The sequence below is a fragment of the Athene cunicularia genome, assembly GCF_003259725.1.
Source record: "Athene cunicularia isolate RWA chromosome 2 unlocalized genomic scaffold, athCun1 chr2_part1, whole genome shotgun sequence".
NCBI lineage: Eukaryota > Metazoa > Chordata > Aves > Strigiformes > Strigidae > Athene > Athene cunicularia.
In genome coordinates this window covers 26,121,246-26,148,953 of record NW_020799095.1, presented here as the reverse complement: position 1 = coordinate 26,148,953, position 27,708 = coordinate 26,121,246, and the positions used below count along the sequence as shown (strand labels likewise).

General features: G+C 41.2%; 1 protein-coding gene across 1 annotated transcript in view; it reads left to right on the top strand.

The window, feature by feature from the left end:
* DYNC1I1 (dynein cytoplasmic 1 intermediate chain 1) overlaps positions 1 to 27,708 on the top strand; it is a 179,026-nt gene that overhangs the window by 104,551 nt on the left and 46,767 nt on the right. The window contains exon 10 of the mRNA XM_026843204.1: positions 23,975 to 24,121. Within this exon, the coding sequence (XP_026699005.1) occupies positions 23,975 to 24,121 (147 nt within the window). The remainder of the gene's footprint in view (positions 1 to 23,974; positions 24,122 to 27,708) is intronic.

The window sequence follows — 27,708 nt, the reverse complement described above, 5'->3', positions numbered from 1 at the left end:
AAGGACCAAACATCTTTTTGAACTAAGTTTATGTTTGGACTTGGGTACATTATCAGATGTAACATAGTGGGAGGGAGTTGCTGGAACTGAAGTTACTGCTTCAACCCGATTAAGTAACCTTTAAGTCTGGGCATATTTTTCTAATTTGCTATACTGAAAAACAACTTCACAAGGAGTCTAGGCCTGCACAGCAAATATGCCATACAGTTTTATATACATATATATGTGTGTGTGTGTGTGTGTGTGTGTGTGTGTATTACCTTTGAAATGAGAACTTGTATTTTTCTGGATATCATATTCAGCAGACTGATGTGTTCTTTCAGACTGCTTAAGATCTTAGCTCAGATCCCACGTTCAAATTCTTCTAGAATGTACAAGCAGCTTAATGTTTTAAACAAAATATTCAAGAGAAGAGAATGCCCATTGCATTTTCAGGAAGAATAATCCTTAAACCAGATTGACTTTGCAAGGTAATAACAGATTCAGGGTAGCCCTTGAGTATACAAAGGGAACATTGATTGCAGACATAACAATGTGCTCTGTTAATTAAAAAATCTATCTAGTTTTAAAAGTACGTACACTTAAACAGGGGAGATATGACTCACTAAACTGAAAGCATTGAGACAGTCTATACTCTCCATTAGAAAAACACACATAGGACAAAGTGGTGACCAGAGGTTTGCACTGGCAGAACTTCTGTCTAATTCTCCCATTAAGCTGGATGTCCCCCTTTTTTAGAACTGGAACATTAAAACCTGTGAGTTCAGAGACACGTGTGGCTCTGTGCTTTCACATGCATCCTGGGTTCATCATCCTTCAGTTAAATCAGTTCTTCTGTCTAGAAGAAATATTTATTTTCTTTGTCAAACTGTCCACAAATAATTTGCATTTTATGTCCATTATGAGTTGGAACCATGTTTGAACCACCATTATGGGGCTTCTGATGTGTTATCTTCTGCATCTCTGATCAGATGGGAATACCCACATGAGATTAAATGGGGAAGCAAAAAACAGGAGACTTGATCTCTTGAACACAGGTTTTGTTCTAACTGACTCAGATGGAAAATAAGAAAAAAAAAATTATCTTAGCTCAGAGTCTGGAATTCAGTTCTGTAGATGATCATGTTATTCTGTTAGTTAGTGGAAACCAACTGTATTATTAGTCAGCCCTATATCATTTATATTACCATTTTGCAAGAGAAACATTCCCTTATTCAGTCCTGATTCAGTCATTTCTCTAGGTCTTCTGTGAGACAGGCCCATTTTTTCTTCTGCAATATATGACATTATAACAGTCCTTCCCAGCAGCAAGAGATGAACACACACCTTATCATTACAGCTAGGTTGCCCAGATATGACAAACACAGGTACTTCGAGTGTATTTTCCCAATAGACCTCTATTTTCCTTTCCAAAGACTTTCTATAAAAATTGGTCTTAATAAATACTGTATGGTGCTGACTAATATACCTTTTGTGTTTCAATTTTTGGGCTCACAGAGCAAGATATAAGCAAGTAGAAACTCATTTCAGATGTGAGTGTTGAGGAGCTCATGCAAGCCACTTCTGAGAAGCCAAATCAATAAATAGGTTTATGAAGCTATTTCTGAGTAACTTCTAAGAAATTCCACCTCAGGAGTTCTGATAATGTCAACAGAAATAGATATGTCAAGCATCTCTGGACAGCTAAAGAACTGTCTGAACTTCAGCAGGTAGAACTTCAGATACCTCTTGTACACATTTGGTACGTTCTTGAAGCTAGTTTTTCTGTCTTTTCCTGGTGTATTATATAGATTTAAGTAAGATGATTACCAAGGAATTTCTTAATTTTCTTTGCCTCTTTCTATGACTTTTTGTAATCTTATGTAGGATCATTGAAATTGTCATAATCAGAACAACAGGCTTTCCCAGTGCCTTTGCTGAAAGTTGCCAGAACCCAGGGGCTTCAACTAAAGTTGTCTCTCAGCCACGGCAGACAATGATGCAAAGATATATATATACCAGCGATGATGTTTTTTCCTAACTCCAATCAGCAAAACATGTGATTTCAGTCCTCAAATGTGAGGGATGATGTATTCTGTAAATGTTTATCTTAGCTGCTGTCACTAATGATCTTACTATTATGAAATTTGTGCCCAATTTATAGTCATATTAGGTTGTTGGCTCATTAATACAGTGTAGGTGGTAGTAAAATTCATAGCTCTACTATATGTTGTGCTACAAATACTGGGTTCAATTTTAGTTAATATGCATTAAGGGAAAAATTACTGTCAGCCAAGTGGACTTGTTTACTCATTAAATCGTGTGAACTGCCATGTGATCTATCAAATCCTTTCTGAACAAAACACTCCTACTGGCTTCTACTCTCTCCTCCTGTGGAATATTTCTTCTACTTATTTTTGCCTTTCTTTGGGTTTTTATATTTCTACTTTACACAGTGATGATGCTAACACTATTTTAGCTGTGACTCCCACAGATTTTTTCCTTTATAGCTCATCATACATCTCTTTACCACAAGGTTAGAAATGCAAAAACAAGGAAGAATGAGGGATCTGGCAATTTGTCCATTTGTTTTCTTATGCAAGCAAAAAAGGGCTTAGAAGCAAAATCACAGTGGAAGGGTGATATCATTTGCCAAAGGAATGAATGCTCAATGCTCTCTTTAGGTAGTGAGGAATAAAGTGAGCGTGCCGTTAATAACTGCAGAGTGCAGAATGGGAATGTCCTTGTAGGGAAGAGTCAGGGATGTCCTCTTCCCCCACACTGGAGCATCACAAACTCTTAGTGTAATCCAGTGCATTCCAAAGGCAAAACTCAAGCCGTTCAGAAGTACTTTATGAGGCCCTGCAGATGAGTCATCCCTGGTTAGGCTGGTTTGGCAGTATCCAGAGAGGGAATGAATTTCAGCAAAGACATGGAAATCACATTGACTCTCTTGGTTTGGTGGGAGAATTTTAAGCAGTGGTTCACACTGCTTTTCTCAGCTACTGTTGGTCTGTATTCAGGTGGGGGGTGACAAAAACAAAAATAGTATGGCACGTTTATTGATGATATGACTCAACATGAGCTCAATCCTATATCAATTTATGCAGTGCATGGGACTGGACTTGTATGTGAACATTCCTGTACTATCAGTTGATAGAGGAGCATCAACGATATTTCTCAGTCTTACTCTTTTTCTTAGAAAGTACTTATATGTCCATAATGTGCTTTTTCACTGAACAAACAAATAAAAATCTGCATTACCCATTAATTATGAGGATTATTTGTAATGCAATGCCCGTTGTTTATGTACAGCTGGTCATCTCTGCCTATGATGTTGTTTCTGTTTCTTGGTGGACTGATCTAAGCTTTCTAAGCCAAAGTGATCTGAAGCAGTATCTGAAACCAACATATCTGGTTGAGTGAGGCAGATGAGAACTCGGTCTTTGTCCTAAAGTGGCTAGTTGACATCTGAGCTATTATACCCTTCCTTTCAGCAGGGCCTGTTAACATGGGTACAGCACTGCTCTTACACCACATCTCATATACAGAGATGGAAGATACAAGGGAAATAAATAATCAGTGGGTCTAGTGGACTTCAGGATATTGCAAACCATTTCCTTTCTTCTGGAACTAAAGAGGGATTATTAAAGTTGGTTGAGGTATCTGGACCTCAGCTTCAAACATCCATTACTTCAAGAGAGGAGGGGCAAAGCAAAGACAGCTAAAGATATTCATTTCATGCAAATAAACCAAATTGAATGTTACTTTATGATTTGGAGGACTCTGCATTGTGTTTGTAAAGTTTGATGAATTCTGCTTTCCTACACCCAGTCTAATGATAGCAGCAACAAGAAAAAAATACTACATTGCCTTCATTGTGATTTATTATAGATTATTTCCTGATCTATTAATTTCCTCTTTCTCAGCCCTGTCCTTTCCAAGTGTCTCAAAAGGGCAGTGAGAAGTACAAATCAGACACTTAGAAGTAACTCCATTCAGCATATTTTTAAGGAAGTAGCACATGTGAAGTAGCTTTTATTTGAGGAAGCAGTAACCATTTAAGAGTTCTTTCAAGACATCAGATCAACTTTTAGCATAATCACAAAAAGATTTCAGCAGTATATCACTTTTAATAGCTGCAGCTATTTCTGTCCTTTTCCTAAAATGCCATGCAGTCAGATTTACTTGGTTGGTTCCATTTCTTTACTAAACTGTCAATTTTTTGTGGTATATGGAACTTGTGTTTTCTATTTTAATTTCAAGAAAAGCTGTCCATGCTTGGAAAATATTGGTGGATTGGGTACAGAATTCAGCCACTCAGCCGTACCACAAAATGTTTCATTCTCCCCTATCTTTTTTGTAGTGGCTTCTATACACTGTCATTAAGTTATGTGTTTGACCACTCTTCATTGCTTATCCTGGTGTGGTCTTTCCCTTTTCAACTGAATGGATGGAGTCAGAAATGCATATCTTAGAATTAGATGCACTGAGGTAAGTGAAGGGCTATGTTTAGTGGCTGATATTGGCCAGAGTTGCCTTTTTTTTTCCAGATTTGGTTCCTTTGTTGTTGTCTGCTCTTTCAAAATCAACATAAATTCCTTCAGATGTGCTTTTTGCTCCAGAAGCCTGTCTTCTAAAGGTGCTGAGCGCCTAAATCCATGTGACTTGTGTGCGGAGCAGGCTGTGGTAACAGCATGAATGACTAATATCCTCCTTTTTTCTCTTATCCTTGAGTTTCCTGCTCTGTGAAAGCCAGACCAGAGCTCAGTCCCTCCAGAACTTTAAAAGAAAAACAGTATTACAACAAGTTTAATTGTCAATAAAGTATGCTTGGAATACTTTAAAAATTAAGCAAATTTTCTCTGATAATTATATTGCTGCTTTTCCACAAAGGCTTCCTCACTTTGTTGCTGCTATCCAAGTTTCAAGTAAGGATTCAACTCTTGAACCATGAAAGAAATTACAGACCCTAAAATCCTTCCAAGCTTCCCAGAATTTCCTAAGTAAAATCAGTCCCAATAACCAGCAGCATGTCCAGTCCCAGAGCTAGTCCCAGTTCCTAGACTAGACTTGTCTAGTTCCTCCGTTTCTAGTGAGAGGAACTGTGGGCATCTGTGGCCAGTTTTTAAGTGCTGCAAATCTCAGAGAAGACACGTGTCTCTGAGCTGACTGCAGATTTTCAGAAAAAACCCTACTGCCTTTGAAAAGGCTTTTTTTTTCATTAAAAAGTGTCCGGTTGTTAAAATAGAATTGGTCTACAGAGGAGTGGGTTTGATGAACAATCACTGAAACTTGGTGCATAATTGAAGAATGAGAGGCAATGGAAGGAGAGAGGTTCAGTCTGCATGAAAGGAAATGGCTTTTCCCCATGAGGACAGTCGAGCATTGAAGCAGGTTGTCCAGACAGGTCATGCAGCCTCCATCATTGCCTTTTCAGGATGGGCTGGATGAAGCCCTGAACAACCTCATCTAATCTCACAGCTGGCCCTGCTTTGAACAGAAGGTTGGAATAGAGATCTCCTGAGATCTTTTCCAACCTGAATTGTCTTGTGATCCTATGATCCTGGATGTGAATCAGAATCTGCCTGGTTTTGTAGCAGTTTGGTAAGTGGACCTCTGAATGTCTGTCTTTTAAGATACTGGGGCAGCTCTCATACTGGGAATGCTCCAGTACCCCGGGACCCAAATTTGCTGCAGAATTTCTGTAACACACCCCAAAATGTTTTAAAATTAATCAGGTAGGACCTTTTTATAGATACAGATGTTGTTTTGTTTTCATTTCTATTTCATTTCCTGATATGCATCGTTGGTAGGATGATCTTTGTGGAGGTGCATGGAGCTCTTCAGTGTCTGTTCTCCAGGACACTTTGTTGATATTACATTTGTAACTACATCGTCATTTGGACACTGTAATAATTCATGCAGATGCACAGGCCATTTTGGATTAAAATTTGGGAGAATTTCTAACTATGCTACTGGGGGAGGAGAATAGTTTCAGCTACAGCTTGTGATAGAAGGACATATTCATTCTGGTTTTATTTTAACATTTTTTTCCTCTGTCCTATTGTGTGTGTCCATGCAGGAACATAGAAATGCAGAGTACAGTTTGTGGTGTGAGGGTTTCAGTAAGCAAGAGCCTTATCTCTTAGGCATTTGTTTTAGGTTCTTCCTCCTGTTCTCAGCTGCCACCAGCTGTCTTTTTTTGCTCCTCATATTGGAGTCTACACCACTTCTCGCCTTTGGTGATTAAAAATAACTACAATTTGGCCTAAGATTAGTGCTCCAATACTTGTGGAGGGATTGTGTGTGAGTCAGTAGAAGTTACACCCACACATCCAAAGGCTGAATGTAGTATTTGGAAAATAATTTTCTGTGTCTTAGGTGAGAGGAGAGACCTGCATGTAGCAGATTTATAGAGGGGACCAAAGAGGACCAAATCTACAAGAGGCAGAGTCGGTTGTCTCCCTGATGCTACTGAACTCAGAGTCATCAGTGGGGGAGGACAGAAAAGGCACTGAAAATGTGGAAAGGTATATTCTGTCTTTGGTGCTACAGTGCCTTATCCAGCCCTGAGATCTCCAGTATGAAATGCCGCAAGTCCTGCTTTCTTGCTGAAATGCCACCGCTGTTAATATGGCATCTGCTAGCATCTGCAGCTCAAGAAAAAGTACACCATGTTTTCCACAAAGCCTTTCAGTCCTAGAATCTCTTAAAACTGGTTTTATTTCCACAAAAAATCAAATCATGGTATTTTTTGTAGCAAGAGTGAGAGAAGAAAACCTTCTTCCAGGCAAGGTCTGAGAGAAACGAAACATTGTTATTTAGACTAAAGGGATGTCAGTTGGATTCACAGAGTTGTATGCCTTCCCTTGGGTTTACCTGTATCTTTCCTAACCCTTAACAAAGCTGATTTTTCCATGATGGCTTGGATCTATTGCTATCTTGTGCAGAGCCCTGAAGAGCAACACACCAATCAAAGCCGATGTGTACATTATAACAGTGTAATTGTATGCCATATCCCATCAGTCTGTGAAATGACTGCTAATACAAAAGGTGGGTACAGTTTCCCTGTTAGTAATTAACATTCTGAATTACTTGAGGACTGTGTTTATACATACAAAGTCTGCTAGCAACAGAATGCTCCTTTGCTTAGAGCAGTGCTTAACATGGATCATCTTCCTCATTTGAAACTGAGATTTCAATTATGAATAAAAGAATTAGGAAGTGACAAATTTGCTTGTCTTGGATAGAAATTTTAGGCGGTTCCTGCTTCTAAGCCTTTTTTGGAGGGGGTAGAGCATCATACGCTTAAATGATATGCTGTCACTACTAGCAATAGCACTGTACTTTTTGTAGGTATTAAAATAGTGATTTGCAATGAATCTGTACTTAAAGATGCTGTTTCTTTTCTTAAAGTTCATGTATTTTTCCTTTTAGACAAAATATAAAAAATACATTGACCACTCAGTATGTCAGGCATTCTTTTTTTAATTTTTTTTTTTTCACTGATAACTTGTATTGTGCCTTTCTGAATTACTGGCATCTAATATGCAATATGCAAATAATGCAATTTGGAGAAAACCTAACCTTTGAATTTGCAGAGTTAGACATGCAGTATTTTTAAACTTTAGCTAGCTAGGGAAAAAAACAAAAAGATCTCAGTCAAAAACTGTATTTCATAAGAGAAAATTATAGTGATATTGATGGTTTGCCAAAACCTCAAGCAGTGACAAAATCCACAGAGTGTCCTGAAAGAGATGCCTTTGCAAAACCATTCCTTTGCAGATGGCTTAGATTATTGATACTTATAAACACATGACTTTATTCATTCAACTCAGAATTTTGAAAAACTCTGTTGCTAAAAAATGCAAATTTATCATACTACTCCAAAATCACAGAGGAAAAAAACATCAAATCCTGCAATTGTTCCTGAGGGTGTTTTACAGGTTAATATTGTTGATTTGGTTACATTTCAACATGACCTAGTGTAAAATACTTTAAGAAAATGGGAGGAAGGAAGAGAAAAAAGAACATAACTTTCCTTTGTTGATGTGAACATTATGTTTTAAAGTTTGTCTTGTATATCTGAAACTGCCAGTGCTAAAAGAGTTTTGGGTGAATAAGAAATGCAGGGTCAGATGTGAAATCAATAAGTCACTGGGATCCTTCCCCAGAATTTTCTTCAATAAAGGATATAAAATACCATGCAAATTCCCTAGCTGCACTGCAAAAAAAAAATAAACAGCCATAGGCATGACTTTTCTGTTTAGGTTATGTAACTGTTCTCAGCGCAAGCTACTTGCAATGGAGAGTACATTTGGCCCAAATTCGAGAAAATTATTTCACCTCATGATTTTGGTCTCTGTGGGGGCTCTATGTGAGGAGTGAAGTCTCTTTCTGTGTTACCTGGCACAAAATATAAAAGTTACTCTTCTAAAGTGCTCTGAAAGCCCCCAGAAACCAAGGAATCCATTATTACAGCCTGGGATACAACTGTCCCCTGCCTTAGGTCTAAAATCAACAGTTTTCCGCTCTCTGCCCCCATGGCTGATGACTGACAAGTACTTCCCTGAAAAGAACTTTTGTATCTGGGCAACACTGATTTAATGATGATTCACGGTCCTTGCTTCCTACAAAGGGAAAGGAAGCACATGATGACTCGCTGAGATACTGATATTATCATTAGAAGACATTTCCCATGAGGCAGAGAGTCTTCTGGAAAGCAGCAAAAAGGAGAGTCTCTATCAGCCCCCTCAGAGACTGCCCAGTAATTCTTATTGTATGAGTACTACTATGCATAATGGCATCATATTTGCTGTCACTACAATGATGATTGTAAAAAGTGAGCCTTTGTTAGTAATAAATACTCACATGAAGTAATTTGTAGTGTTTCGAGAAAATATCACAATCCATTATATAACCATAGTAACAGAATATGAATGATGACAAATACCATATATTTAACTTTCACAAAGTAGATCTATATGGGTGATGTTTTATTAAAACAAGATTGTCTTTACCATGAAAAGTGTCAGAGAAGACAAGCTAAAGCTCATTTATTCTAGCATGAGATGATCTTATTGGCATCACAGAGATGTGGTGGGATGGCTCCTATGACTGGAATGTTGGAATGGAAGCATACAGATGCTTTAGGAAGGACAGACAGGGGAGATGAGGAGGGCGTGTTGCCCTCTATGTCAGCAACCAGCTGGAATGCATGGAGTTCTGCCTGGGGATGGATGAGGAGGTGACTGAGAGGTTATGGGTCAGGATTAAAAGGAGGACAGGGACAGGAGACATTACAGCAGGGGTCTGCTAGAGGCCACCCAACCAGGAAGACCGAGTGGATGAGGCCCTCTGTAGACAGATGGGAGCAGCCTCACGTTCACAAGTCCTGGTCCTCATGGGGACTTCAACCACCCTGGTATCTGTTGGAGGGACAACGCAGTAGGGCATAAGCAAGCCAGGAGGTTCCTGGAATGCCATGGTGATAACTTCCTTCTCCATGTGATAGAGGAGCCAACAAGGAGAGGTGCTGTGCTGGACCTTGTTCTCACCAACAAGGAGGGGCTTGTGAGGAATGTGAAGCTCAAGGGCACCCTTGTCTGCAGTGACCATGAAATGGTGGAATTCAAGATCCTTAGGGCTGCCAGGAGCTCACACAGCAATCTCACTACCCTGGACTTCAGGAGAGCAGACTTTGGCCTCTTCAGGGATCTGCTTGGTAGAGTATCATGGGATAACACCCTGGAGGGGAGAGGGGCCCATGAAAGCTGGTTAATATTCAGGATCACCACCTCCAAGTTCAGGATTGATGCATCCCAACAAAGAGGAAGTCAGGCAAAAATGCCAGGAGGCCTGCATGGATGAACAAGTAGCTCCTGGACAAACTCAAACATAGAAAGGAAGCCTACAGAGGGTGGAAGAAAGGACATATAGCATGGGAGGAATACAGAGAAACTGTCTGAGCAACCAGGTATCGGGTTAGGAATGCCAAAGCCTTGATAGAATTAAATCTGGCCAGGGATGTCAAGGGCAACAAGAAAAGCTTCTATAGGTACATTGGTGATAAAAGGAAGACTAGGAAAAATGTGAGCCCTCTCCAGAAGGAAATGAGAGACCTGGTTACCTAGGACATAGAGAAGGCTGAGGTACTCAATTACTTTTTTTGCCTCAATCTTCACTGGCAAGTGCTCCAGCCACACTGCCCAAGTCACAGAAGGCAAAGGTGGGGATTTGGGAGAATGAAGATCGGCCCACCATAGGAGAAGATCTGTTTCAAGACTATCTAAGGAACCTGAAGGGGCAGAAGTTCATGGAACCTGATGAGAATCATCTGGTGGTCCTGAGGGAACTGGCAGATGAAGTGGCTAAGCCACTATCCATCATATTTGAAAATTCATGGTGGTATGTTGAAGTTCCTGCCCATTTTTAAAAATGAAAAAAAGGAAGACCTGGGGAACTACAGGCCAGTCAGTCTCACCTCTGTGCCCAGCAAGATCATCAAGGAAATCCTCCTGGAAACTATGGTAGGGTACATGGAAAATAAGAAGGTGATTGGTGACAGCCACATGTCTTCACTAAGGGCAAATCATGCCTGACAAATTTGGTGATCATCTATGACAGCATTACAGCATTGGTGGATAAGGAAAGAGCAGCTGACATCATCTACCTGGACTTGTGCAAAGCATTTAACACTGTCCCGCACAACATCCTTGTCTCTAAATTGGGAAGACATGGATCCGATGGATGGGGCACTCGGGGGATGAGGAATTGCCTGGATGGTTGCACTCAAAGAGTTGTGGTCAATGGCTCAATGTCCAAGTGGAGAGCAGTGACGAGCGGTGAGTGTTCCTCACGGGTTGGTGTTGGGACTGGCGCTGTTTAACATCTTTGTTGGTGACATGGACAGTGGGATCGAGTGCACCCTCAGTGAGTTTGTTGACAACACCAACCTATGTGTTGCGGTCAACACGCTGGAGGGAAGGGATGTGCCATCCAGAGGGACCTGGACAGGCTGGAAAGGTGGGCCATACAAACCTCGTGAAGTTCAACAAGGCCAAGTACAAGGTCCTGCACATGGGTCAGGGCAATCCCAAGCACAAATACAGGCTGGGTGATGAGTGGATAGAGAGCAGCCCTGCAGAGAAGCACTTGGGGGTGTTGGTTGATGAGAAGCTCAACATTAGCCAGCAATGTGTGCTCTCAACCCAGAAAGCCAACTGTATCCTGAGCCACATCAAGAGAAGCGTGACCAGCAGTTCAAATGAGGTGATTCTCCCCCTCTACTCCACTCTCATGAGACCCCACCTGGAGCGCTGCGTCCAGCTCTGGGGACCCCAACATAAGGAGTACATGGACCTGCTCGAGTGGGTCCAGAGGAGTGGCATGAAGATGATCAGAGGGCTAGGGCACCTCTCTTATGAGGACAGGCTGAGAGAGTTGGGGTTGTTCATCCTGGAGAAGAGAAGGCTCCAGGGAGACCTTATAGCAGCCTTCAGTACCTAAAGGGGGCCTACAGGAAAGATGAGGAGGGACTCTTTATCGTGGAGTGTAATGATAGGATGACAGGTAATGGTTTTAAACTGAAAGAGGGTAGATTTAGATTAGATATAAGGAAGAAACTCTTTACTGGTAGTGAGACAGAGCAGCTGTAGCTGCCCCCTCCCTGGCAGTGTTCAAGGCCAGGTTGGACGGGGCTTTGAGCAACCGGGTCTAGTGGGAGGTGTCGCTGCCCATGGCAGGGGGGTTGGAACAAGATGATCTTTGAGGTCCCTTCCAACGTAAACCATTCTATGATCCTATGACAAACAAATGTCCTACATGCAAGAAGCAATATGCTTTTAAAAACTTGTTATATTGGAGAGATCAGAGTGTTTTCATTATCTCTACTACAAAATATGCCAGGGTGCATTAGGATCTATGATTAATTCATTCTGACTGTTCTTATAATAATGTTTAGTATTTTTGTAGGGATGATAAATATTGATTCCATATTAGTTCCATGTTGTTCATGAACATACACTGAATCCTCAGTTATTTCATGGGGAGAACATGCTTAGAATTTTCTGTCTCATGTGTACATATGTAAAGAAATAGACTAAATCAACTTTGAACTGAGTTAACGAATAAGAGTTGTGCAGAACTGCTGTTTGCCATGAGTTGTCTGGGGGTAAATCCATACCTCTGGGCAGTATAGTGCTGCATTATAAAATGTCCTATCATTGGTGAGAGTGGATGACCCAGGCAAGCTGGGTTTTGAGCAAGTTGTGTCCTCTGTTACTCAAGGAGTCACCAAATGTAAGCTGGCATAACTATGTTGATTTATTGTAACTAAGGGTTTGACCCTGAGACTGGAAAAACACTTATCTCATTCCTTTCTCCTCTACAAGACTACTAATGGAAAAAAGAGCAGAAAGCAAATAGCAGGACCTTGCAGGCAAGGAAAGTAGGATGTGAAATTTCAGGAAACTAAGGTTTGTTTGGAGAAAGAGGGATTAAAAATTGGGTCTATAGGGGGAAGTAGGAACCTATTCCTGTGTGGCCTTAGCTGCTCCCTAATGCTCTGTGGTGCAGAGCCAGGCTACTCATAATCAGACTGCAGGAGTCATGAACAGTGCAAAGGCAACTCATGTTCCTGCCCTCATTCTTAAATTCAGAACTTGCCTGTGGTATCTTTTTGTTTCCACTAGATAGCTGTTTATCTGTGCCTCTCAGTCTCTCAATCCTCATATCTATGTGCAATGTTTAATTAATTTTCAGTTATTTCCAATTATGTAGTGACACTACTTATAAATGATACATCAGTGAAAGTGATGGATTTGGGCAAATATAATAGCCTGTCAGTCTTCACTAGAAGCTACAATTAAATCAAAAAGATAAGAAAAGATTACTGTAATTATTTTGACAGTGAACTGATAGAAGTTCGCCCAAGTGACACAGACTACAGAGTACAAAGTGCCAATTGCTTAGAAACAAGTAAATTAAGATATACTGTTGTCCCTTTGCTCCCTAGCCTTAACCTGGAATACCAAGTGACCTATCTCCAGGTCAGGCAGAGCTCCAGTCAGTCAACGACTTGCAGGGATTTTTTTAAGTAAAGAGGGGTCCAATTAGTAGAGACTCATTTAGTTCTGAGCTCCACATTGCAAGAGAGACTTGGACATACTGGAGTGAGTCCAGCAAAGGACCTCTAAAATGGTTTAGGGACCAGATCATCCGTCATACAAGGAGAGGCTGAGCAAGCTGGGACTGCTCAGCCTGAAGAAAAAAAGGCTCAGGGGGATCTTATCAATGTGTATAAATATCTGATGGGGGAGTAAAGAAGACAGAGCCAGGCTCTTCTCAGTGGCACCCAGTGGCAGGACAAGAGACAACAGGCACAAACTGAAATACAGGAAACTGCATTTAAATGTAAGAAAAAACCTCTTTTACTGTGAGGGTGCCTGACACTGGCACGGGTTGCCCAGAGAGGTCATGGGGTCTCCATCCATAGATACTCAAAACCCAGCTACAAAGTCATAAGCAATCTGTTCCAGCTGACCCTGCTCTGAGCAAGGACTAGACAATCTCTAAATGTGTCTTCCAACCCTGGCAATTCAGTGAGTCTGCCTCTGACACTCATACTCCTTTTCCCTTCCCTGTCTCTGAGGTTATGCAGAAGTCAGCTGGGTTGTGACTGTCTCTAATTCTGCAGAGTTTTTCTGGGACCAGCTGAATGTCAAGGCATCCTTTCTTCCTCCCTGAGGTTACTGGCTCTCAGAAGTCCTGAATCAAGAAATGGCCTGTTTAGTAATGCATTTACCAATTTGCTTGGCTGTGAGCAGACATTTGAGTCATGGAATTCATGGAGAACTTAGAATAATTATGACAGTAATTTCATGGACTTCTGAGAAAAGATGGACTTAAGTATATAGATAATTTCTATCCTCAACTGGGGCTTTAAAGTGTTTTTGGTCTGATATGTTCAATCTTTTGACTGTGCCTGGCTTCTCACGGCCTGTGCGTTTATGTGGGTGTTTGGACTGAGTGCTACACTTGAGATTTATCTGCAACTCTTATAAGCAGCTGTGACTACTATGCCCAACTTCACGGGCTGAGTTGTATATAATTATTCTTGCAGCATCTGTACTGGCTTCTAATTAATCTGTGGCTTCATGTAGTTTGATTGATCAAATGCATGGTTTGGGAAACTGCTGCCATAGAAACTACCAAGATATCACCACAGCTCAAGAACAACTTGTGTTTCTATTCCTGTTCTCCAAGTCTGGAATTTGCTACCTCTGTGTGCTCTGTAAAGCCCAACTCTCATATTTCCAGAACTTGCGATCAAGTGATCGTCTGTTGTGCTTTCTCTGTGAGAAGACTCCAGGACACCAAGATGCCAGGCAAGCCTAGCCCATACATCACACTCTGGGGCATCTCTTCTGCTTTTGCGTAATGTTTAGTGGGAACCTTCCTGGATGGGGATTCTCGAGCCTTGCTCCTGAGGCTAGGTCGTGGTTCTAGCAGAAAGCAGAGTGCCTGGGGAAGAGGTGTGCAGCAACAAGAAGCTGAAGTCCTTAGACCAATGGTTGGGGGCACTTTATGAGCATGGGGCTGAGCTGCCAAGACTATATCTGTGGTTTATATAAGGTAATATCATAGAATATGCATAAGTAATTCAGGAGAAGTGACCAGAACTTCTAGACTTGCCCATCCCAGTCATGTTCCCCAGGCATTTGCTAGATAGAAGTGGCTTCACCTTCATAGATGCTTTTTCTTGCAATTGCCTAACTGCAAAGCTTAGAGAGGGCTTTGGCTTGTGTGATGTTTTGAGTAAGTGCTTCTCAAGAACTATATTTCATTTTGCAGTACTGAAAATACCATTCCCCCCCAAAAAAAAAAAACCAAAACCCAAAGCGAAACCTGTAGGAATGCAAAGAGATATGATGATTAATATATTGACCAAAACAGGTTAACCTGAACTCCCTCTTTTTTTTTTTTTTTTTTACTATCAACTCTAATCTCGTTATCTCTATTCTGCAATCCACATGCATGTATAATAATGCATGGCAATGTAAACAGTGCTTTAAGGCTAGGAAGATAGAGATGGCTTTTGAAAACGTGTCCTGTACTAAATACTCTGACTCTTTCAGGACCTTTTGGCACTGAATGCTGCAATCTCTGCCCTGCTTGCCAAAATGAGTGCTAAAGAGAAAGAAGAAGGATTAGGGAAGCATCAGTTTTCATTCTTTATTATATTATCAGCATGTACTTACAGTAGGTTTAATATATACACAGCTGATCTTGCACAGGGTATAGTTTTCAAGACAGTGCATAGCATTAGGGGTATTTGCTACAGCAATTGTTGCTGTCTTAGTTAAACTGCCCCTAAAATTCTGCAAAGACTGTGTCCTCGAGCATATTTCTTTAGAGTCTGTAGGGAATGGAGAATTAAGTTTATTTCAATGGAGCTGAAAAGTTGAATGTAAAATCTTTTGTTTCTCTTTATTGTCTCTTCATGGATTACTGCAGACCATTCACTGTAGCTGATTTTACTCATCTTCTGAGCCCAGATGAAACCCAAACACAACTAAGCTAACATGCAGATTGCATGACCCCTTCCACGGGAGGGTGGTCACACTACAGCAAGATGGAGGTCATGGTTTGGTTAAGATTCTTTATTTGGGGTAGCTATCTGTGTTAAACAGCCCTTTAATACTAAAAGTCCAGTCCAAGAAGCCCTTTCCTGGCAGGGGAAAAAAAAAAAAAAAGTGACAAGTGCAATCTCATTGGTGGAAGGAAAACTGTATACATTCTCCATAGCAAACAGTGTCCAAGCTGCAAATAGAAGACTTGCATCTTGCCCTGAATTAGCAATGAACTGATTGTTGCTGAATCTGAATGTTGGCTGCTGGCAGATCAAAACTTTTAAGACATTAATTTATGTTTGATTTTGCGCTAGATTTACAAATGTGGTTAGGTGCCTTAAGATGGAAAGAAAGACAGGCAAAGGGATTTGCCAGTGCACTTTGCAGCACCTAAATACCTTTGTCTCACCGACCAGCTGGTGCATGGATAATCACCTTTTGTGTTTGAGATGCTTTTTAAAACAGAAGTCAAAGTGACTAAATGTGAATGTGTGCAGAACATTAAGAAGGTTTTATCACTAGAAAATTATTCAGGCCACAATTCAACGATTCTAAAATCTCTTGGAAATTCCCTCTGTATGAAAACAGCAACCACTAGTTAACAGAATCAAAAGTGTCAGTAGAAACACACCAGACAACTTTTGTTTCGTCATGTCCCACACAGGTGATGACTAATTTCTAAAGGATTTCTGGTACTTGATAGGGACATTCTGCTACCAGCCCTGTATTTTCAGAAAGCAACTGAACCCTTCAGTTTAAGAACTACTTCTTACCTAATGGCATTTCTGACCACTGCACCAAGTACATTTTTCTTGTGATGTTACTATTTGGTCAGTTCTAGAGGCCTTCCCCAGACTGAGATGCCTTTGAAAGAACTGTATTACAAACCCATCAACAAAGCAGTCTGTCCCAAAGAACCTGCAGCTATAGTTATGGGTGGTGGCAGGCAGCGACACCATTACCCATGCCCTGAGCTGGCTGCAGCTACAGCAGCTCTGGTCCAGAAGCCTTTGGCTAATACTGTGCTGAAACCAGTGAGCTCTGCTGCATGCAAGCGGAGTGCCAGAGTGACATGCTGAAGCTGACACCTACCATCTGCTCCAGATTCTGGCCAGCCTGTGGTATGAACAGGGACAGCAAAAGGTCTCAGAGCTCCACACGCAGACACATGACCTAAAGCTCCAGGTCTGCAAGGGTAGTGCAGACGCGCGTCACTTTAGGCTTGTGAATAATTTAATCAAAACAATTAAAGAGTGCTCACGTATAACTGTTGTGGCATCATGACCTAAATAAAACCGACTAACCAAGGAAGTGCTTGCTTCTCCAACATGCAGGCACACGGATGTTAAGGATCAGACCCTGCAATTTGATAAGCAGCCAGGTCCTAATCAGAGAAAACAGACAAATTCGGGTACTTAGCATGTAAGCAGTTGGGTGGAAAGAAACCTTGATTTTGATGTGCTGTTGTTATGAAATTGCGCCTTATTTCTCCAGGCTTTAATTCTCTCATTGTCAGTCTAACAAAGAAGGTATGATATTCAGCAAAGACTGTATTCTTAAGCTTTCACATATGTCTAGTAGTTCAGGGTTACCAAATTGATTGGTTGTTGCAGTCATGGATAAAGGCAGGGAGGACCTCACATTTGAGAAGTATCATGTTTATCTGCTTTTACAATACAGCAAGCATTTTTGATGCTTTTCTGAGTCATCACAGCACTACTGAATGAATAATATTAGCAAATGCACTTTCTAAAAGGAGCAAAATACAGATTCTCTTTTGGCAAGGCAGCTTGTGGACTTTCTTCTGATTATTTTATTCTTGTAGTTACACGATCTGAACCTGCAGTTACGGAGATGAGAGTAGAAAGCTTCAGCTTTTTGCCCTGCTTAAAATGAAGGCATGAGGCTGGATGTTGCCTTTCTGCAGACTTGGACAGAGCACTCTGATTCTGCTGCAATGCTCAGATGTCAGCATGCTCAGAGGTTAGATGTCAGTTACCTACCCTGTAAACTCAGCTAAGAAAGAGCTGTGTTTCCTGACATACTCTTTTCCTTCTTTTTAAGGACTTAGTACTTTTTCAATAAAAATAAATTTAATTTGTGGCTACATTTCAGCTCCATTGGTTTGATGGTATAAGTGGAGCAATACCAGCTTTGGATTTAGAGCAGTCGTGTGGCTGAGTCTCTCTGTGCAGCTTTCATGTGGTCAAGTGAGACATTCTTAGAATCCCCAAACATTTTTGAAGATCCTAAACTGGAGACATTCACAATTCTTCCCTCCCTTTCTACCATTAATCCTTCATGTTTTAACAAGCACTGAAGTTAATACAGCCTACACTCTTTCCTGTCACACTGGGCCCCCCTCCCTCCTTTCTTTCTCTTGAATAAAGCAATCTGTTCTTTCCAGTCCATACTCTTGTAAATCAAAGGGATAGATGTCGACACACACCATAACCAAGTATAAACTTCCTTTTTTTAATTAAACAGGATTCTGACATTTGGTTTGAAGAAGTGTTTGTTTGGTTTTATTTTATTTTTTTAAATACGTGAAGGATGTCAACTGCTTTTATTTGATTTTTAGTAGAAGATGAATTTTGTATGGTACCACAAATAATCTCTAGCACAAAGTCTTTCAGATGTTATTTCATAGTTGAATAGGAAAAGAGTTGGGGGGAAGCAATGCAGAAGTCTTGGCATTAAGCTTTTAGAATTAAGACTTAACCTCTTTAGTAAAGGTTTCTCTACACATAAATCATGTTTTAGGTACATTTTCAAATTTAATTGGGAAAACCTTGTAATTCTGTTGCTATCCCTTCTGCTGTTTGTTGTTAGAATTATACTTAAATATTTTTATGAAACACAGAAATATCCAGATTCATAATAGTTGGTACTAAAAATAAGCAAAACTCTTGGAAGGAACATAGTCTCTATTTCAGTGTACAAATTCAGGTATCTTGGTAGCCAGGGCAAAGTCACCCTAGAATTGCCTTTTTCAAGGTATCACGCACCTTCTTTTGTGGTTCAGAAAGACATAATCTAAACCAGACAAACCAGTGTTCAGATCTGATACCGCTACTTCCCATGCTGATTCTCAGTCCTTGGTCTGGCAGGAAAAAAGGACTTTATTTAATAATTAAGTTGCTGTTTTGTTTCTAGATGATGATTTTAATTCACCTTTGTAGTTTGGTATATCATCTGTATCTGTTCTGGGGCCACATACAAGTGGGTGTAGCAATGCAAGCATAGGGAGATGATGTCCTGATTGCCTGGCCAGAAGAAGGTAGGGCAGCTCTCAGAGGGAGTGGGAGGGCATAGATTCTTTAAATGCTGTTCCTGGTGAGCAGGAGTGAGAGCAAAAGTTTATGAGTAAATTGTACGTGTACTTTTGGACTTTGTTTTTATTCCTCAGGAGGGCAGGCATAGGTGATCAGAGGTCCAGTCCCAATTCTTCAGTTCCTATGGATAAAGGACTGTAAGTTTGGCACCTTTTCATGGTTCTAGCTAAGCAGCAGTACCACAGCTCTGTCTCTCTGCTCCCAGTCCCTCTAAGCCAATTCCCTCAAGCATGGAAAAGGCTCTGCCTGTTCATCTCAGCTGCAGTTAATTTTATTGCCCGCTGTTGTCTGTGTTAGGCTGACCTATAGTAGCATGCCACAAGCTTTTTCACATGTGTTTGCTCAGCTAGAAAATCTACCCAGGAGTTTCCTGAGTGCCTGCTGCAATATAACCTGGTATTTTGGAGTCTAGAAATGCCTGTGAACTCCTCAGATCACTTCTTCCCACTGACAAAGTATTGTTTTGAGATCCATCTGGTGTCAAGTGTAGGCATATGGCCCCAGTATGGCAGCGCTGCCTACAGGGGTGGTTTCCTGCAGCAGAGGTCTCGCTGAATGCAGTAGTCGTTGCCTATTGAAAGTCATTATTGTTTAGCACCCAGGTCTTTGTGAACTTGTTCAACTGGTGGCTGGGCAGAGTGCCATCCGAATCTATGGACATGAGCACAGACAGCTGAGTCTTTAGGGCCTTACACACATCAGATGTGGGTACTGAGGTCAGGCTTCTCAGTAAGGAGAATCCAAATGACTGTCTGTCCCGACCATGTGTATCTGTGGTTGAAGGGATATGCCATCATTAATCCAAATCTGGGCCAGATTAAAATTCTAAAATAAAAACCAGCTCTGCCAGCCACTTGAAGAGGGCTCAGGGCCTGTTTGAGTCGAGTGCATCAGCAGGGAGGGAGGGAGGAGGCAGAGGCGGTTGAGCAAAGTCACCACCCCCCCGGCCCTGTAGCGCTTCTCTTCATATGGGCGCAGGCGACTTGACAGATACTGAAACAGGGGGCTGGGGTGGGCTGCCTTCATCTCTTCGACTGCAGGCCTCTCCAAGGTCTGGGCAACGCTTCTGTTTCTGAGGCCAGCCCTCTCTTTACCGTGACAAGAGTGTAGACATTTCATGCTTTGTTTCTTAATTACACTTTCAGCACAGTTCTGGTAACAGCCCGGAGCAGAAGCTTTAGCACTCAGGGATCAGGATTGCCCATTTGACAGACAGAAATTTCAGGTTTATCAGCCTGGGCCTGGCTGTCCCTTTTGCCTGGGCAGTGCTCCAACCTGGAGCTAATTCAGGCTCTCTCATCTGGCCCTTTGAGAGCTGCTCACCTCTGCAGATGGACAGAACATGCACAGGGGAAGAGGCAGCAGCACCAGCATGGTGGCATCCACCAGAAGCCATCACCAAGATACAGGAGTAGAAAATCTGGTTGGAAGATCACAAGGACAGAAGTACCACAGATACTTCAGTAGGGTTGCTGAGAAAGCAAAGGAGAGACAGAGAAAGCTAAATCCAGTAGACTGTATTTGCACAGGGGGAGAAAACACCAGAGCATTAAGAGAAAGTGAATAATGAAATGATTCACTGCACGAAGTAATTCAGAGAAAGGAACGTGACCAAACACTGGGGTTTGCCTGTCTCTTGAGGGTCCCCGCAACTTGCAGACACAGACGCCCTGTGACACCCATTAAAAGATAATGCTGGGAACCTCCTATTCGAAATGCTGCTTTTATACTGTAGACACTAAAATCCCTGTTGAATTGCCTTCTGACATGATTCCTTACATTTCTTTATGCATTGTTGCCATATACTATGAAACTAGCTGCTTCTGTCCTCTGCATCAGTTAACTAAGCACCTACAGAATATAAAATATGCCGAACTGAAAAACTGAGAAGCTTTACCATTGTTATTGGAGAGTGTCGGGAGATTTCCCTGGAGAGGTGTGGTAGAACTGCAAAGAAGGATATGCTGTTATTTTAAAGCCTGACCATGTGCTGGTTCCTCCCCCTTTGAAGTCAGTGGCAAAACTCTGTTTTAGAGGAGCAAGACTGCTTGAATCGGCAAGCAAGAGGCAGCCTGGAGGCAGAAGAGGCTTACAGGGAATGGTTTCTGCTGCTCTTCTAGAGCACAGAGCTGTTCAGACATACTGGAGACCTGTCTGCCCCTCTCTCCCATTAAGGCTAAGAAATAAATGCTTTTAAGGTTGCCAAATGAATGGGCTGGATCTTACAGCCCTTACTCATCTGAGTATTGCCATTAACTTTAAGAAAATAATCACTATACTAAGTGCTATGGAGTGGAGTCCTTAAACTGTTAAATTCTAATATTTGTTAGAAGTGTTTCCTTGGTAGAAGAATAATACTGACGTAATTAAAAGGATGTGAACATTTCATCAGTTGAAGAGTGCAAGTTACTTTGGAGTGATACGTAAAGCTAGAAGCAGCACAGAGGCTTTAAGTCCATGTTAGGTCCTTAGGTTATTTTTTAACTTTATGAAAAACACACTTTAGCAGTTTATATCCTGACCATTCAACTATATTTTGGGATTCTGAACTCAAAACCATTCTAACCATGAAAACACAACATTTAAAAATACACTGTCCACTTGGCTTCTTTGCCCTGCTTCAGAGTCTCCCAAGTTTGTTTCGGACCGACTGAGAACTTTGTTGTGGAATAACTGTTTGAATTGGGGTTTCTTAAAATACACGTGGAGCCTTGTAGCTGCTGTGGGGTGTACACAGTGGTGAAGCTGTACTATTTTAAAATCATCTGGCTATTTCACTTTATGTAAGAATATCTGTCAGCTTAGTTATAAGGAGTGAGAGGGGTTGATTAAAACAACCATTAAACAAAGCCATTAAACAAAGAGATAAAATGTAGAACATGTGCCGTAGGGTCGTTTTAATTATATAGGGGATCTGTGGAAACTGGATGGCAGCTGCATTGTAGCTGAGTTTTAAGCACTGTTTAGCAGTACTGAAGTCCTGTTACTGTGAGGTTATCTTCTCTGTAAAGCTAATAGGTCCTTTGATAGCACCTAGATAGATATGAACTAGAAGAGGCAATTGCATATACTAATCATCTAGTCATTAGATACTAGACTATATAACATCACAGAAACCTGTGCAAAAGCTTTAGTCAAGAAGGGAAGGAATAAAAGATGTCAGTTGAACAGCTAGGAGAATCCAGAGAGAATGGAGAAGAAAAAGATGGAGGCAGATTATTTCATTGTCTTGGCGATCTTATTAGGTCAAAAAAACTGTATTGAATATACCGCTGTATGCTATAAGTATGTCTACTAAGTTAATTTAGCATGTAATCTGGTTTTAAACAGTGGATATCAGGCAGCCATATGAATTCAGTAAAAACTGTTTAAACTTCACATTTTGCTATATTCTTATTGACCTAGTCATAGGCATCAAAATTTAGCATAATTAATTCTAGCCCTATCAGAAGGGATTTTAAATCTCTGGTGTAATGTTGAAACCAGTCTCTAGCCACTAGAAATCAGGATGAGAAGCAGTAATGAAAGAAGACAACACATCTGCCCACATCAAAGTTTTTATAACTCCATCTACTCCTGCCAGAGACAGGGTCGTCAGCTAGGTAGACACTGGGTCTAGTTCAGCTTGGCAGCTCCTGTGTTCCCAATTCAACAAAGTTTACTTAAATGTCTGCAATACTTCTTATACAACTGAAACGCGGTAATTTAGTTAACCCCTTGTCACTGAGTAAAATGGGTTCACATGTAGGAGCATCACCACTTCAAAATATCCAGCCATTAAACTATACAAAGATTTGTTATCAAAACTCATTGGAAACAGCCAGAAAATTAATTTTTAAGAATGCAACCAGCAGTGAATTTAACTTTCTGACTGTAATTGCTGCAGCAGTTTGGGTCTTGCTGTGTGACTTGCATGCATCACTGAAACTGCCCAAGAAATGACATTTGCTTCTGTTTGGAGTGAATTCTTGGGAAATAACATGGGTGCTGTAACTTATGCTTTCCAATTTGCATAAAATAAAGACATAATATCCAGGACCAATTACATAAAAATGGGAAATAATTCCTTAGAAAGAGGATAGAGGACTTGAAGGAGTTACAGCTTGTTACTCTTGGCTGTAGCTTGTTGGCACATGAATATTCTGGGGACTGTTCCCTTGAGGACTTCAGATGTTGTATGTTATTTTAAAGAGACTGAAAGGCGCTAGTTGGGAAAGATACCCATCTCCATACTGGCTTGTGGGGCACCCTACTAGATAGCCAGTGTAACCGTGACGCCAGTCTGGCTCCTCAACATCCCCAGCCCAAGAAAATGTACAAAGACAACTCAGCTGCATTAAAATGAGGAAGAACTCATTTCTGCTCAGTGTTAAGGGAAAGTGTGACTCCCTGTGCTGTTAGAAGAGGACCTCTCTGTAGCAGAGAAATCAGTCACTGATCCAACAACAAAACATGGTTTTTCAGCTTATGCTCTCAAGGCAGCACACCTTGAGGTGAACTTTGGAGGGTCTTTCACAAACTCACCTCAAACTTTGAGAGTTTAAAACTAGAGGAGCAATAGGGGAAGAGCTCTTCCTAATGGGAAATCATGGGCCAGGATGCCAGCCTCTTTTGGATTGGCACCTGGTTACTTGAAGTTCTCACTTTCGGAAATTAAATTAAGCATTTTCCCATCACTGTAATGGAGAGGTTATCTCAGGTTTATTAGCATCATGCTAATACTCATCCTGTGGTACATATTTTCTCTAAGACCAATGGAACTACACATTTTAGGGTCAATTAGCTCTTTACATGTGTCCTATTGACTTTAGCGGAATTACTGGTGTGCAAGGAGTAGAGCTCATACAGTGATTTCTAAATACAAATGAGCTATGTATTTCTAAATACATATGAGCTCTACATATGAGTAGAGCTCATAGAGTGATTTCTAAAATACAAAATGCTAATTACAATATGATTCCTTAAGGAGAGAATTGAAGATGACTGACCATATAACACCTCTCTTCTCTACCTCTTTTACTGCAGTCCTCTGTGATGTCTGTTTGTTTTGCCCGCTTTCACCCAAACCTGGTCGTCGGTGGAACGTACTCCGGCCAAATCGTCTTGTGGGATAATCGCAGTCACAGGCGCACTCCAGTTCAGAGAACTCCCTTATCTGCTGCTGCTCACACGGTAAGGATAAAAATCACCTCCTCCTGTCCTTAGCAGAAATGGTCAGCAGGGAAGTGGAGCTCTCTAGTTGTGTCTACAATGCTGGTTGCCACACAGATGAAAACATAAGTGTGGCCCTTGAAGGGAAAGAAACAGATAAAAGAGATGTACAACCACCTCCTGTAAGTGCTTAATGATCACACTTCATACGGTCAGGTCAGGAGATTAACCTCCTTTCCATGGAAGAGGGCAGGATCAATTACAACACTTGAGTGAGGCACCTCTGTGCCAGTGCAGCAGTACTCTAACTGTTGCTCTCCATTGGCTGTAAAGAGAGCCAAGTCACTATGGGGACTGTGTGTCTGTCAGTCCAGCATGGCAGGCAATTGGAACCACTTATTGTTATCACACTGTACATGTTTCTCTTTTGAACCAGATTAGGCACCTATGGTAGTCTCAGTGGAGTCTCATGAGTAGACACTGGTGCCCTTGAAGAGAGTGGGGCAGTTTGCTTCTGTTTTCCAGTAAAGCAAGGCATAAATGCCTGTCGTGGTCTTCTACTCCAGACGGGACCATGGGGCAGAGCTTGCACAGTGAGGGGGAGTTTGTTTCAATGTGGACAAGCATTTTGCCAACACACACAGAACCTGCAGTTACAGTGATGGTGGCACAGGGCTCTGGTGATGTCTGGGCAATATACAGGCAGAGCATTAGCACAAAATGCCTGAGAAGGCAGAGAGTTTCTCTGTGATACAAAGATGATGTATGTGGTAGAAGACTCTTCCATTGCAAGGTATTCATATTGTGCTGAGGGGGGAGACAAGCCTGTATTGCCTGCTAAAGTGTCCTCACTCTGCTATGGTGCTGACCTCCAGTCCATCCAACCAAGATGTTGTGCATCCTTGAGCTCTCCTCTTCCAGAGTTTGGGCTCAAGCAGCCTCTTTATAAGAGCTGGAAGGTGTATCCTGTGGATGGTAAACATATCTCATCCTGGGAGGGGGCTTGGGATCATTCCTGAGTGGGAAGAGGGAAAGGAAATAGAGGCTGGAAGGAGGAGAAAAATGTAATAAAAGTATGACATAAGAATGCAGAAAAATGCAGATTTCCTGAAACAAGAAACTGAACTACACAAAGCACTCTGAAAGATAATAATCTTGTTCTAGCGGAGCGATGGATCAGACAAAGTGATAGGTCTTTGCACCTCCAGCTTTTACAATTCTGCCATTCTTATCTTTGGAATTTTGCAGATCAAGGGTCTGCTTTTAGTTGACTGTGACAACATAATCCCTGGAGTTAAAAGACGAATCTAGAAGCCATGCCACACGTATTAATGCAAAGGATTCAGTGTGGGGCCAGTATTAAGATGGCAAGTCCCTTATATTAAAAAATGACAGGTGTGCACAGACATGTTTAGAGGGCTGGGCAGTACAAATATTGTTCCCTGAATTTCCACTACCATGAAAGTTGATGTAATAACCTAATGATCTGTGCCATGGGTTTCAACTTCAACATTGCTTTTCATTTCCATCATGTTTTTGCTCATTTTGTCACCAGTAATGTTGTTCAATCTGCATAAAAAGAAACAGTCTCTCCTGGAAGTGCAATTTAGAGATGTATCAGACCAGAAAACTAGTGGCAAGAAGCTATCACTGAAAATTGAACAACTGGGATTCAGAATCTAGTGGAAAAGAAAAGATTAATGGGAAGTAATTTGTTTACACTAAAAAAAACATTTAAGACAAAATTGTACCTCCTGGAATTATATCTTAAGCTAGTTTTATTATTGCAATAGAACAATATGTGATGTTTTGCTTTTGACAAATATAAATAAATGACTTTCAGTTGTGGATGGGCACTTTATGTGCTGTCATGGATTGGTATAAATAAGTGTTTCACACAGTCTAATATGAGGAAGCATGGTGTTTTTAAGGAGTGATCAGATTTTACAATAAAAGAATGCTTACTTTATGTTCATATATAGGAATCATTTACATAAACTGTAAACAAAGTCTTGGTTGCAAAAGGCTCGTTTGAAATCTAGCTGCCAAGAAAAAAATAAAAGGAATAAATTAAGTCAACTCTACTGTAGCAATGTTACTTTATGTACTGATAGATTCGTGAGTTGAATAGTAATTTTTTCATTTGAACTTATGCCATATGTGAAAAAAGGATTTTTCTCTTTTCTTTCTCTCACTTTGTTTATTTGAAACAGATAGAGTGTGTTGTTATCACTGACTTAAACCTGAAGTTTAGTATCACTGATTGCCGCCTGGATTCACCAGGAAAGAGAATTCTACCCGCAGCTTACTCACTAATTTCCTTTCACACCCACCACACATCTGCACTTGGGACAACAGGAAATTTTAATTAAGACAAAACCCTTTTGCATGATGATTTCATTTCCAAAATAAATAAAAGCAAGCTGGCAGCAACCCTTTGAAAGGAAGGAGCCTGTTTAAACTTTCTGTTACATACAGTTAGTTGTCTTTTTCATCCATTTTCCTTACATCGTTTCAGTTCTGCTGTGAGTTTTATTGTGCATGAAATTGATGGCTGGTAGCCCTGATTAAAGCCAGACCTGACACACTGAGGTGATGCTGGAAAGACATGGCTCGGTCTCTCTCTCCCCGCTAAATATTCTAGATACTCCCATGCTTGCTTTAGTTTCCCCCTGCCCACTGTCCCTGTCTGTTTGAACTACTGGAGGTCAAACACCCATGAAAAAATATGGCTGCGCTTATTTCACACATCAGTATGTGCTAATCGTGTTTAGCACTGGAGTCATTATCTCACCACTAAGCAGCAAGAAGGTCCATTGTATGAGACGTGAGACACGTGAGGGACAGACTGGGGTCCATTTGATGATTTGGGGGAAACCAGTTGCCTGACAATCTTGAGAGAAAATGAGCATCAGAATGGATCTTGCGATTTACTGGTGTGTACAGGTGGCCTCCAAGCACAAGGTACCATTTCAGCAGAAATTGCTGAGTCCATCTTCAGTGTGCCTGCGCACACACACACAGTGCATTCAGATGCTGCCCTTTTTGCACTCAGGGAAGGGGCATTTACTGGGCCCACTCAGGTACCAAACCTGAGAGCTAGACAGTGCTCTGAAGATTTGTAACTTTCCCTACTGACTGGGTAGGTGACCTGCAGCTGGATCTTTAAGTAGTCCAAAACAAGTGGTAGTTCTGCCATTCATTTCAGCAGGAGCAAATGCTAGGTTTCTAACCCTGCATGGAGCTGGCTTAGAAGCTCTACAGGGATCTTGTGTAAGTTGGTCCTAGTTTTCTTTAAATAAGGGAAGTATTAATGAAAAGTATTTTTTTTCTTCCTGGAGATGCAGGTCTTCTATTCATCTGCAAAACGAGCAGAGAAATACAGTTTTTCTTTGCTTGACTTGTGTATATGTCTTACCCTTAATTCAGCAGTATCGCTTGTCCTGGTCAAAGGAGATTAAATCTTATTGTTCAGTCTGATTTTTCACTCTGGAGATTGCTGAACTTGATCCATCCCTCGTAAGTCACCATCAGATATCAGATGACGCTTTAGGCTCAAAATGTTACCAGGTTCCTTGGAAAAGGAATAGGCCAAGTTTCATTATTGC